Raw genomic sequence first — 14,445 nt, forward strand, 5'->3', positions numbered from 1 at the left:
GGCAAGGTATCGCAATCTGAAGGGGAAAAGTTTTGGAACTTTCTGAAAAAGTACAGAATCATGCATATAATAACAGAACCTAATCATCCAGCTATGAGTAGATTGGATAAAATGTTTTAAGAATGCTTTGTGAACAATGAAAACATCATACTGAATCCAATTATTGCAATGTAGTACACACAACACAACTCAAACTGCAGTAATGTTATTCTTGGGATTTACTTTGTGCACAAAGTTGGATCTTCTCAAACCTAATTTGACAAGAAATGTTTGGGACAAACATCTGAAGCAAGCTGAACAGTCATCTTATGCTGAAATAATAAAGAGTAACCAACTGAGAACTCAGTTATACATGAAGTTGTGGATACTCAACTGTAATTTTTGAGTTACCATCAAATTAAGCAGGGGTGGGATTCTACCAGTTCACACCTATTTGCTAGAACCAGTTGTTAACATTCTGAACAGTTCAGAGAACTGGTTGTTAGAAGAAATTACTGCCCTAATCCTGCAAGGAAGGCAGGAAGGAAACATTCTGGTGTTGCTTACAGAAACTGCCTCTCTGTTTACCCTTATTACATTCTTGGCAGGACTAGTCTTCCTGTCTCAGGAACTTCTCTGGAGTTTTTTTTTCTCTTCCTTTGCTGGTACTTTGCTTGTGTGGAGAGACCATTCAAAGTTACAATGGCATTGAAAAAAGTGACTTGTGACCGTTTCTCACACTTACGACTGTTGCAGCATCCCCACAATCATGAGAGGCCAGGCAAGGAGATGGATGCCTCGATGTGAGTGATATTGAGTTGGCCACACCCAGGCAATAACATGACCACCAAGCCACACCCACCAACTAAGACACTCCCACAGAACTGTTTGTTAAAAAAATTGAATCCCACTCCCGAAATTAAGTACATACCAATTGTCAGTATCAGACAAATCAATCACGCTTGTTTGTTTGTTTTTTCACTGTAGGCACCATCCCATTAACATTTGAAAGAAAACTAGAATGTGCCAAGATTTTAAATGTAATACAGTCTATATGTTGATGGAACAATTTTTGCAATCTTTACAAGCACACTGGGATCAGTGTTCCTAGATGTTTTAATAAAATAAGCAGCAGGAAAACAAAACTCTAATGTTTTTTGTTTTATCTGTAGGGGAAAAAACATTTTTAAAAGTAAAAAGGATATTTTAACATGAAAGAAAAACTAGGTGTAAGCCAACAGTTTCATTTATTCAATATTGTTCAGTCTTGATATGATATACCTAGTTGAACTCTTTCCTTTGTACACAACAAATTGTTTGGTGCCACAGAAATCTTAGATTTAAAATGAGCATTTTGGTGAAGTAACAATGTAAATGAAGTCAGCATCTGCCATGTGCAAACCAATATTTTAGCTTGACAGCAAATCACCTAGCTCCTATTCAGTGTTTGAAATACTTTGTTCTGCATGTTGTTGGTATCAGCAAATCATAAATCTGATCATCACAGAAGCAGGAAAACATCCTTAGTATAAATAAGCTGTAAACCATGACAGATCACATATGGGTTTGCGACAATTCTAAAATGCTTTCCTGCTGTGCAAACTCCTGAGTTTTATCATTTTCAAGCCATCAGTCATCAATGAGCATAAATTTGCCCTCTCCATCCCACTTACATTTGAAAAAATATAAAATGTGTCAAGATTTTGATTCAATATAGTCAGTATTTTGGTGGAAGGGTGGGGGGTTGCAATTTTTTACAGAAGCCACCTTAACAGATAGTCAAGATTGTTAACATATTTGATAGTTCTTACAAATAATACATTGCTTCCTCTGCCTCATCAGGGTTTGGAGATTCCTTTGATGCTCACCAGCCTCTTTAGTTTCAATTTGTGTTTGAGGGTATCCTCTGTTTAAATGTTCCAAAGTTGCTTTTTTTTCAAGAAGCAACTAGATTTTCTTGTTTTTCTTTGAAGACTTCTCGCTTCTCATCCAAGAAGCTTCTTCTGCTCTGATTGGATGGTAGGAAATGGAAGGATACTTTTTGTAGGCAGCTGGTCATTTGCATTATTTTAGAAAGTCATTGAGACCACTTGGAGGTATATCTATGTCCTCAGTGTGTCCCGAGTAGTGCAAATGGGTGTGGAGCCTTCTTGGAACTGCTGTTGTAGACCGGAGATAGATGATGTCATATGCCAACCCTTCTGTTGAGAGGGGGCTGTTCAATTTTGACCCCTCTTTCAAACCGGCGGTCCTCTCTGTCCAAAAAGTGGACTTTGCTTTTAAATGCAGATGGACTGCTGAATCTTGTCCTGATGGTTTTGTTCTCCTATGTTGTGTCACGCATTTATGAAGTGGTTGTTTTGTTTCCCCAATGTACAGATCTGCACATGGTTCACAGCATTGCATATACCACTGAGCAGGTATTTCAAGCTGCCACTACCTCCTACAGTAAGATTAATTATATTCTGTTTAAATTATGGCAATTACTTCTAAATTTACATAAAGGCATATAAACACACCTCTGCAATTTGTATCCTCTTTTGCCTTTTTTTGTAATGCATTTCTTTTATTTTAGCAGTACTTAAGTGCTAAGATGATACAAAGGGATTATAGATTGCAATGGTGTGTTTGGGAATAGCTGCCAATAGAACTGGATCTTTATCTGCTCCTTGTGAGCACAGCCAGCTGAATTGCTCTTCTAGTCAGTATAGCCTTCTCATTTAGTTAACAGACATGGGAAATGAAATAACAAGATCAATTTAAACATCACCTGTGAACAGAATAATCTACTTCACAGAGGGCTCATCGATAACTCTCTGAGTTTGTATAACTTTAAAAGCCATGGTGAGTAATACAGGTAGTCCTAGAATTATGAGCACAATAGAGCCCAACTTTTTTGTTGTTAAGTGAGAATTTGTTAAGCGAGTTTTGCTCCATTTTATGAGCTTTCTTGCCACAGTTGTTAAGTGAATCACTGCAGTTGATAAATTAGTAACCTGGTTGTTAATGTTGTGGCCCGCCAGCAGCCAGCAGAGCTGGCAGCAGATTCAGACAGTGAGGAGGCTGGGGAGGAACATGAGCCAGTCCTGATGTCTAGGGAAGCTTCTCTGCATCAGACGCAGAGATGGGGCCAGGGCCATCTAACAGTTATCAGCTGCCTTCAGAGTTGGAGATCAGCGGGACAGAAGAACAGCTGGAGCCTGTTCCCAGTGTACACATGCACAGAGCTGCCAGGAGAAGGGAACAGTTAAGGAATAAGGGTCGACTTGGGAGTAAGGGCACAGGTGGATGGTGAATGGTCCCTCCCATAGGGAATAAAGAGGAACGAAAGGGGAGTGGGGGTTTTGTAGGAAACAATTAGTTCATTTGGGCAGAGAGAGAGAGAGAGAGAGAGAGAAAGAAAGAGAGAGAGAAAGAAAGAGAGAGAGAGAGAGAGGCCTCAGAATTGTTCAACTTGGCTGCTGTAATGAGCTGGATGAGGATCAAAACCCTGAAGCTCATTCCAGAGAAGATAGAAGTGCTAATGATAGATGGGTTGTATCTCCATTTTAAATCCAGCTTGTTCTGAATGGTGTTAAATTTCCTCCAAAATTTAAAGTTTGGATAACTTTGATGTCCATTTTTGTCTGTAGTGGCAAAAGGATCTTCTATAGAACGTAGCATCTTCCACCACCTCACAATATGTTGGGTTACGACTCGAGAATGGAATGGAATGGAGTAGGAATAGAATAGAATAGAATAGAATAGAATAGAATAGAATAGAATAGTTGGAAGGGACCTTAGAGGTCTTCAAGTCCAACCCTCTGCTCAGGCAGGAATACCATTTTATGCAAATGGTTGTCCAATCTCTTCTTAAAATCTTCCAGTGTGGAGCATTCAAAATTTCTGGAGGCAAGTTGTTCCACTTATTAATTGTTCTAACTGTCAGAAAATTTCTTTTTAGTTCTAGATTGCTTCTCTCCTTGATTAATTTTCATCCATTGCTTCTTGTCTTGCCTTTGGGTGCTTTGGAGAATAGCTTGACTTTCTCTTCTTTTTGGCAATCCCTAAGATATTGAAATGCTGCTATCATGTCACCCCGTGTCCTTCTTTTCATTAGACTAGACATACCCAATTCCAGCAACTGTTCTTCATATGTTTTAGCCTCCAGTCCCCTAATCATCTTTGTTGCTCTTCTCTGCACTCTTTCCAGAGTTTCAACATCTTTTTTTACATCATGGCGACCAAAACTGGATGCAGTATTCCAAGTGTGGCCATACCAAGGCACTATAAAGTGGTATTAACACTTCACTTGATCTTGATATTCTCAGATATTCTCTTTATGGTAACCCATAAGCTAACAGCTTCCTCTTTAGATTACTGTAAGGCACTGAACTGACTTTCATAATGGTTCAGAATCTTCAGTTTCTAAAAAAATTCTATGCCGTCTTATGCTCAGAAGTGAGAAGTGACTACCCAACAGCACCTTTTCAATAATAGCCTCCCACTGAGATTCCCTAGCAAGGTGGAGTTTGAAAAGACTAATTTTTGGCATTAGGAAAAAACATGCGTTCATTTTACAAAGTCTTTTAATGATGTGTTAATGCGGCTGTTCAACATATATGACTTCCTTTTCATTTTTGTTCTACAGTTAATAAAATCTCTCAATGTAGGTTTTTATTCATTATTGTAACTGTTTTAAACATAAACTGAAAACTTTTTTTAATTAGAAGTACTATACAGTGGTGGGATTCAAAAACTTTTACTATCAGTTTTGTGGGTGTGGCTTGGTGGGCATGGCAGGGGAAGGATACTCCAAAATCTCCATTCCCACCCAACTCCAGAGGAAGGATACTGTAAAGTCCCCATTCTGTCCCACTCCTGGGGGAAGGTTATTGCAAGATCCCCATTCCCTCCCCACCCCACTAACTTGCTTTCCAACTCCTGTGCAGAGCAACCAAAGAAGACCCAGCCAATCAGCGGGAGGCAGAGAATAGATGGAGGCGGGGCCAGTCAGAGGTAGTATTTGCCAGTTCTCCAAACTACTCAAAATTTCGGCTACCAGTTCTCTAGAACCTATCAGAACTGGCTGAATACCACCTCAGGTACTATAGCAAGAGATCAGGCTAGCCCACCTCCCTGCTTTTTTTTTTTTTTTTTGAAATTGTTAAATTTCTCTTACCCTTACATGTGACTAGGTTTTTTTATTTGTTTCTCCAATTTTTGTAGCCTTTGTTTATGACTTTTGAATAGCCTCTCGTTGTTTTATTCAAACTGTGGATGTTTAATTTTGTCTTATATTCTATGCAATCCATTGAGAGTCATTTGATTGGTAGGCAGCTAGACAGATTGATAGAGGAAGCCTGTTTGCAAGGCCACATCTTATTTTGAGCAGCTTATTGTATAGAATGCTAATGCCAGATTATATTAATATGAGAAGTGGAAATCTCACGTTCTGTTCTTACAGAAATTTACTCTTAATCATGGCAAGAACATAACCCAGTAACTATTTTTTGATCCTTTATCCTTCAGATGATGTCATCTCTTCCCCCGAAGCAAGTTAAAATGGGGTGTTTCAGGAACATTTTCTCTTTTCCCCCAATATAATTACCACCATGGACATACCATCTGGCATGCTTCATCAAAGATGTGGTTGTAGATAGACATGGTCAGGAGTTGAGGGATATTCCCATTCCTATTGGCCACTTGAGCTGGACATGCCCTTTTTCCTCCAGTCACTGGGCATTGCCCTCCATGATCATTTTGTTTGCCTTACAAGAAAGACTGAACATCTGGCTTCCACTGGTGCCATTGCTCATTCTAAAGTGTTTGTCCAGTTTCCTGCATGCTCCCTTATGTACAGGTTTACTGCTATTTTGAATAAGAGAGGTAAACCTGTACTGCATTGAAAAACAATTTAAACTTGGAGATCCAGCTTCTGCCAGATGACACTAATGATTGTGTTACAAGTTTTTGTTGCTTCTGTCCACACGGTAGTTCATATGACCATTCTTTTTCCTGTTGCCATTGCTTCAAATGGGTGAGGGGTAGGAGTCCATTTTTCCTATTCCATGAGCTACATCTGGATACTGCCAGATCCAGCCACTTACAAGAGTTCCCTTCCCTTATTAGCCAAGGATGATGTTCACGCATTATCAATTCCTACCCATCCATTTCACCTTGAGACTTTCCTCCATGTCTATGACCTATCATCATGGTTATTTTTCCATTCTTTCAAAAGAACACGACACCCAGGTTCAGAAATAGCCTGTCTGACTCCACTTCTGCAACCTGCCGCCTTGACAGGTGGCCAGGCCACCTGTTCTAAGTGTTCATCTATATTCACCTCCACGCTCCTGCATGTATTAAGGAAGGCAGTTTGTTCATGAACTAGAGCCAAGAAGTTTAACCTGAACATCTAGCTGTGCCCAACATGAGAACTCAATATTAGATCTTGTTGCCTTTCTTCCATGGGTTATTGAAATAAAACATTCCTAACATGACCGATCCAAAGCTTTTATGCAAATGTTTTGTTTTCTCCTTAGTGAATTTCCTGAACTTAGAAAAAAAGATAGAAAAAGCAATGGGAAAATGCAGAAGGTCACAAGTGGAAGATAATTATTCTGGACACCAACATTCCCCTTCTAAAAAAATTAATAAAAGAGGCAAGGTGATTGTACAATAAAAGCTTTAATTGGAAATACCTTAGAAGAAGTTGCCATTACAAATGTCTTAAATGACCAAACAGACTACACTTATTTATTTAAATTTTTTTAAGCATCCAGTATGACTCTCAATTGATATTGGCTTAATTTGAAAAGTGGCTATACCATTTCGTGAAACCCCAAGAAATCTTGCAATAGGAGCTGAGTATTTTGTTTTAGAATACTGCTTTTATTTGTTGTGTGTGTGTGTGTGTGTGTGTGTGTTTTCTAGAAATGCTTTATGCTAATATGCTAATGCGTCACATAACTAAAGCAGCATCCCATCCATTAATGAAAAGAGTTAAAGTCTCTGCATGAACAGCAGTAACAACTAATAGTCTGTGTGAAGCATAAGACTAGACTGCACGGGTATCAAATTTGACTGCGTCACGGACCAGATCATGACGTATTGCGATGTTTTTTGCCTTTATGGAGCTGGGGTGAGCGTGGCCTACAAGTGACATATCCAGCCCATGGGATGACACATCTGGATTAGAGCAAGGACAAGTGATAGGGAACAACTACAATATCTTTGCGAATGACATTTTTCTTCTGGTACTCTGTTCTACATATATTGTTCACCTGGTAATGTAAAACTGAAAAATCAAGGATTTCTAGTGGAGACTCTCAGTCACCCAGGTCATGATTATCCCGAAGGATGATCATTTTCAAAAGGCAACTGGACTTTCTTTTTCCTTTCAGCAGTTCCAAGAAGCTTCCACACCCATTTGCACTATTCAGGTGACCTTGAGGGCACACATAAACTTCCCTCAGCGACTCTCAGAAAGGGTGCTAATGACCAGATGACTGCAAGGAATATAAATCCTTCCATTCCCCAACCATTCAGTCAGATCTGAAGAAGCTTCTTGGATGAGAAGCAAAACATCTTCAAGGAAAATGAAGTCCAGTTGGCTTTTGAAAAAGTACTGTTGGGACTTCGTGGTTTTAGAGTTTCTCATGCTTTTGGGATTGCCGTTCTGGTCTGCACCTGTTCGGAAAGAACTGGGAGCAATCAGCATGCCCCTGTTCCCACCATGTGTCACTCTTATCTGGGACTATTCCTTCTCTCTAGAATGGTATCAAATCCTCCAAAATTTACCCAGTCTAGACACTGCTGACCATTAGGAAAACTCTGAAGTCCTAGTTCTTTCAAAAGCCCTGGGATTTGCTTGGGGCATGTGTTGGTTATGCAATAGTATTGTTTCCATCCCATAGTTATTCCTTAATTCTTCTTCCCTGATGTCATTATAACTTGTATTCTTTACATTACTGTATATTAGCCAGAGTTGCAAGTGGTAGTCAAAATTAATATAATTCGTACATGGTATATCAGTTGATATATAAATTGATTAAATGAATAAGCTTACTTTAGGTTCAAACTGAAAATGCATCTCAGTTTTTCCTTCACCTGATGCTCTCAAGCAACAATGGAGAGCAACTTGCATCATCCTAAGCTGAGAATGCAGGAGTATGGGAAGGCTGACCTGGGATTTAAATACTACATTGTTATCATATTTACTAGAGTTTTGCAGGGTACCAGATTGAATACTCTAAACTGATTCATGAGCATAGTACCTCTCAAGAGCACCTTAAAGAAACTATTTTTTCTGGACTCACAAGCTTCTTTTTCCAGGGGACGGGTGATTGTGGGAAAAGATATGTGCAATTTAAGCTATGCTTGATACATTAATCCAAATCTTTGTGTTTAGTTTTATCACATATTCTTTATATTTAAAGTGGATTATTTTCTACAGAACATGAAGGTGACATGCATATTCCATTTTATTTTACAAAAAGCAGAGAGAGTCGTTAGGAGCAGATTTATTTCACAGCTGGCTAGAATTTTAACTTTCTCTCCTTGCTTCAAGTGAAAGATCTCTCTTTTATGCTTTCAATTTTAATTGCAAAAAAATGTATAACAATTATTCTGGATGATTGCAATGAATATGATGGCTTTACAACTCTGCCAAATGAGCTCTGCACAATGTAAAATACATAATTCATCAGAATGGTGTGTGGATTTTAATTGACTCCACGGATTTTTACATGTAAAAGAGTATATTATGGACATATTTATAATAATGCTATAAATAGAGTAATTTAATAATTATGACAGAAGCATCCTCAGAAAGCTACAATGATCCAAAAAATGCCAACATATGTGTGATGATGTCATGATGCAAATTCCATCCTTATCCCCAAAGTCTGATGCAAGTACATAAGCTATCATACTTTGAAGATAGCAATAGCAACGGCACTTATATACCACTTTAATAGTACTTTACAGCCCTCTCTAAGTGGTTTACAGAGTCAGCATATTGCCCCCAACAATCTTGCCCCTCATTTTACCCACCTCAGAAGGATGGAAGGTTGAGTCAAGCTTGAGCCTGGTGAGATTCGAACTGCCAAATTGCAGGCAGACAGCAATTAGTAGAAGTAGCCTGCAGTACTGCATTCTAACCATTGCACCACCAGGGCTCTTGAATATATGAGTAACAGATAAATATATATAACTCAAAACTTCCAATACAAACACATTTTCCTTGTGCACAAATTTTGTTATTGTTATTGTTATTTTCCATAATTATGTTGACTAAAAAAAATACTACTTGTTCCATCTCAGTCTCAGCAGAGACAGGCTTCACAGTTGCAAAATGGCCTCTCTCAATATCCCATATTTTATATAATAACTCAGCCTGGAGTTTATCAGTTCTAAACATAAATGTCTTTTCAAAAAATCTTTTGTTTTATTTATTCCAACATAAGTAGGCTACCTATCTGTGTTGTATCTCAGGCATTTACCTTTGCCTTATTATAATAATCGTGGGTTCACCTTTCCTTCTTACATGTAGAATATGGGGTTTGTTTGTTTTTTTGCTATTTTCTTGAGCAGTTTTTCATTTTGTAAAGTATGGGGAAATCAGAGCTAAACCTTTGGTTTAATCTGATATCCTTAAAATTGTATATCAGAAAAAAACAGGTATCTTCTGTAATTTCTTGTTACCGCTCTAGATGAGATATGGAATAATTTTCTTATATTTGTTTCTATAAAATAACTACTTTATAAGGCTATTTAAATTCATATATAAAATGATTAAAAATATCTGTTTACTACTAGCATTCAAGATTATGTATTTGCTCTAGGAGTAAATGCACTGAGGTAAGCACACAAAATTTAAAATCAGATTTAAATTTACACATTTAGCATATCTTTATATTTAGCATGCTTGATTTCAAGGGAATTTTTCCCCTTAATACAAATAGCAGCATCTTAGGAGAGGACAATTATTGGGCTCACAGCAAGCAAAAAGAGACAATTGAATTTTATTTTTTTTTCCTGAAGAAAGTCTGGAGAAAACATCTAATCTAAAGCTGGTATTTATACTAGAAAGAAATCATTCCAATTTGGGATTCTAAATAAAATGCCAATAACAGGGAACATCACTTTTATGTCAGTGCCGATACCATTTTTGAAAGAAGATTTTCCTTACGATCCTAACAAATAAATTTCTGGGTTAATTTGCTCTTTGAGTTGATTTGGTCTAGTGGTTAAGGCATTAAGCTAGAAATCAGGACATCATGAATTCTAGTCCCAGTTTAGGAACTTAGCCAGTCAGGTGACCTTGGGTCAAGCCCTCTCTCTCAACCATAGCTAAGCAGCCCAGAGCAAAGTACTTCTGCAATCTTGCCAAGAAAACTGCACAAACCTGTCCTGGCAGCTGCCAGGATTCAATACTGACTCAAAAGTACTGACACACACGAATTGTTCTTTAATGGCTGCTTTAGTCCCAGCCATTATTATATTCATGAATATATTATGATGATGATTGATTGATTATGAGCCATCAAGTTGATGTCGACTCTTAGCGACCACATAGATTGATTTTCTCCAGAAATATATTGTTATAGTCATAATCGTTTTCATTACCTATTGATGTTATTGGCACTTTGACAAGCCTATATATGAAATGAAAAGCCATATTTTGCGGTCCACATACTTGGATAGTGAAAGAAATTAAGTTTCTTGGCACCCCAGTACAGAATTGCCCATTGGAATGGATGCTATGTAGTAAAATTAAACTTTAGCAAGAGCTATCACCATCCAAACTCTTCACAGTGTCTAAACTGTCTTACAATAATCCCTCTCCTTTTTTAGAAAAAAAAATTGTGTTGATAAGACTAGAATGGATGGAAATCACTCATTATAGAAATATTCTGGAGAGGAGTGAAATGTACAATGTAATAAATAATCTCCCTGACTCACTCTAGCCAAAATTTTGTATGACCATAAATCTTGGTTGACAGAGGTGAAGCTTTGGAAGAATCTTTCCAGATACGCTTTTGTTTAAAATTCTTGTTTCTCTCACAGCTTCATTCTGACCAGGATAAAGGAGATGGTTCACTCAAGTACATCCTTTCTGGAGATGGAGCAGGGGACCTGTTCATCATCAATGAAAACACTGGAGATATTCAGGCCACGAGAAGACTTGATAGAGAAGAGAAGCCTGTTTACATTCTTCGTGCTCAGGCTATCAACAAAAAGACTGGGAGACCCGTGGAACCAGAATCAGAATTTATCATTAAGATCCATGATATCAATGACAATGAGCCCCTGTTTACAAAGGACATTTACAATGCCAGCGTCCCAGAAATGTCTGATGTAGGTAGGTGTCAGATCACTCAACCATGGTGGGATTAGTTTTCACGAGCTAGTCAAATGGCAGTTCTAAAATTGGGATTACTAAAATCAAAAGCAATGAGTACTTAATATGTCCAGCTGTGTGTTTTTCTGTTCTGCAGTAGGGTGCGGGGGATAAAGACAGAAGATCTGCATTAAGTCATTTATGTTGGAAGAAAGATGACAGAGAAAAGTGGTTTGTAGATGCAGATAAGCATCTGGTATCATTGTAGCATCCATTTGATAAGATGGTGTCTTCATAAGATTAGATTATGCATGGGCATAAAAGAAAGAAGGAGAACAATTCAAAAGCACCCTTATAACCAGGTCCTCTAATAGTTAACTTTCAGATTGGGCTAAATTGTAATAAATATGTATTTATTGCCATGTATACAGCAACTGTTTTCACATATGCCCTTCTGTGAATATTACAGTAGTTTCTAGGTTCTGATAGATGTCAACTCGGTACACTTTCTGAAAATTGACAAGGATTTGGTATTTGGAAGTGAGATTGTATTGCGTATTAGCAATACGCAATGTATTGTGTATTAGCATCTGATTAAGTTCATGAAATGATTTTCATGTGTCATCTAAGTTTATGCAGCTATTTTATTGTAATATTCCCATGCACCAGCATTAGGATCTATCTATCTTCTATCAGCCCAGCAGGTAGAGAACACTTTGCTGACTTGGGTTGATCTTAGAAAACTAAGCAGGTGTGAACATGGTTTAATAGTTGGATGAAAGACCACAAGGAAATTGCAGGACTGTAAGCTACACTAGGAAATTTAAAACAATACATCCAGTAGCAGGCCATGCAAACCACTTCCATACTGCTACCAGAAAAACGATATGGATGTGTCCATAGAATTGGTCACATTGTAATTCAGTCAATTTCAAAATCCATTCTTCAATAGTCGGCATCTCTTTTTCTTTCCAATGTGTGGCAAGTACAATCCTTGTAGCTGTCACCATGTGAAGGAATAACACCCCAAATTGTTTTTCAATTGATTTGTTCATCATACCCAAAAAAAGCTTCAGATTTAATTAATATCTGTCTCTTCAATATTTTTTCCATTGTCCTTTTTATGTTTATCCAGTATGTTTGGATTGGATACAAGTTGCATTAATTTGAACTGCTTCATAAAGGTGTCTGAAAAAACTTAGCTTGCTTTAATGAAATAGAGATAGGTGTTACGCTTCCAAGAGTATTCAGGATCACTCTGGATAGTGTGACAGATGGAATATAAATGGAATAAGTTAATACATTTTTTCATTCATTTTTAAGCATTCATCACAGTATGCACTTTATAGTTCCCAGACAGGAAGAAAAAATCCAGCCAGGCCAGAAAAGAGTGTCCGCTTTAGAAAGAATTAGTGTGTGTTTACCATATAAATAAATAATTTTGGAGTATTTATAAAATCAGTTTCAAATCAAGCCAGGTTTGTGCTGATTTGTATAGATACCACCATGCAGTTTTCTTAATATCGAGCCAAAAAAGTTTTTTGCCACCTTTTCTAGCATTGTGTTTTGATCTTCAAATTTTGCCTACAGATCTGGATTTCCTTGGGGACCCTCAACCAATCTGTTTTGCTTTTTAATTTAGCCAAAATACTATCAGTTACTTGGGATCTGGTTCTCTGTGCTTGTCTGTACTATATGTTCTTTAGCACGCTCTCTTTTTGCTCTTTCCCCAGAAGAAATTTTTTCATATCAGAAAAAAATACATTTTTGTCGGTCTGAATTTAGCCATTTGCTTGCCTCTTCTTTAAATTGTTTGATCTTTCAAGAACAGCCAAATGGGGAGGAGACGGAGCGAGAGAAAGAACCACAATAAGCAGAAATTTCCTTTCTCCTTCTGTGGCTTGTCGGAATTGCCCTTCTTTCATTGTTTCCAACAGGACAATAAGGATTTCCTTTTATTTCAAACAGCAGGCACAAGCGTGAACTGATTCCATTAAAGAACACAGAAAGCCCCTTCCCTCATACGGGTTAAATCTCCTTTTCAACTTGATAACTGCTATTTGTAAAAGAAATGTCAATGAACTGAAAAACGAATGACACAATGCCATCACGTGCAGTTTGATTCCTTTGAGCCATTCACAAAACATTGGAACAATGCCATTTTTCAAAGCAGGATGGGCATGCTTATATTTACAGATAATTTTCATAAAATTAGTCGAGGCAGTGCTCCAAGGGCAGACCTTCAAAATTTGCGGTATCTGACTTGTCCTCATAAAATCTATTCTCAAACCCAAATTCTGTTAACTCTTGACAGCCATTGAAATGGCATCCTTTAATACACCATTTTATAACTCTGCATTTCATTGTCACAGGTACATTTGTCATGCAAGTCACTGCAACGGATGCCGATGACCCTACATATGGGAACAGCGCTCGAGTTGTCTACAGTATTCTTCAAGGGCAGCCATATTTTTCTGTTGAGTCTGAGTCAGGTCAGAGGACTTTAATCTGTCATACTCTGATAACCTCCATAATTTAAAATGACTTGTTAAGTCAAGCTAGGATGTCATTAGGCAAACTCTTCAAAGAAATCCATTTGACTTGATGCAGGCTTTGAGAGTTCCAACAGAGCAATACATCTATAAGCATGATACATTTTTTAATCAGAATATCTTAACCTAATAAGCAGAACTTAGCCTGAATGCAAATCCATTTAGCAAATATTGGGTATGTAGATACTCCTATTAAAGCTGTGCTTAGCACAGTCATTTGACTTTGAATGTGGGAGAAAAGAAAAGGAATTATATGCAGGAAAAAGATCTTGCTAATCGAAAGTCTTTTAAAAAATGGAACTAGACTTACTGAATTTCTCCTCCTATTTAGTTTGCAGCCTACTTCAGCTTTGATAACAAACACACATTCAGTCGCTATGTGGCATTCCTTCTTCCAATTTTTCCCTAACACAACCTTGTCAGCTAGATTGTGACAGTGACTGAAAATCACCTAATGCTTTTCCATCATTTCAGAAGGATATCGGACTGGGTTTGCCTGGTTCTAGATCAATATTGCAGCACATTAGCTCATATGGAAGAGAGAGAGAGAGAGACGGAGGGAGGGAGGGAGAGAGAGAGAGAGGGCGC

General features: G+C 37.8%; 1 protein-coding gene across 1 annotated transcript in view; it reads left to right on the forward strand.

Annotated features, from left to right (window-relative positions):
- LOC113436449 (cadherin-6) overlaps positions 1–14,445 on the forward strand; it is a 177,811-nt gene that overhangs the window by 131,290 nt on the left and 32,076 nt on the right. Inside the window, exons 3-4 of the mRNA XM_026700884.2 lie at positions 11,032–11,326; positions 13,678–13,797. Coding sequence (XP_026556669.1) covers positions 11,032–11,326; positions 13,678–13,797 — 415 coding nt within the window. The remainder of the gene's footprint in view (positions 1–11,031; positions 11,327–13,677; positions 13,798–14,445) is intronic.

Source organism: Pseudonaja textilis, chromosome 3 (genome assembly GCF_049901715.1).
Source record: "Pseudonaja textilis isolate UNSWEBS1 chromosome 3, rPseTex1.2, whole genome shotgun sequence".
In the NCBI taxonomy this organism is placed as follows: domain Eukaryota; kingdom Metazoa; phylum Chordata; class Lepidosauria; order Squamata; family Elapidae; genus Pseudonaja; species Pseudonaja textilis.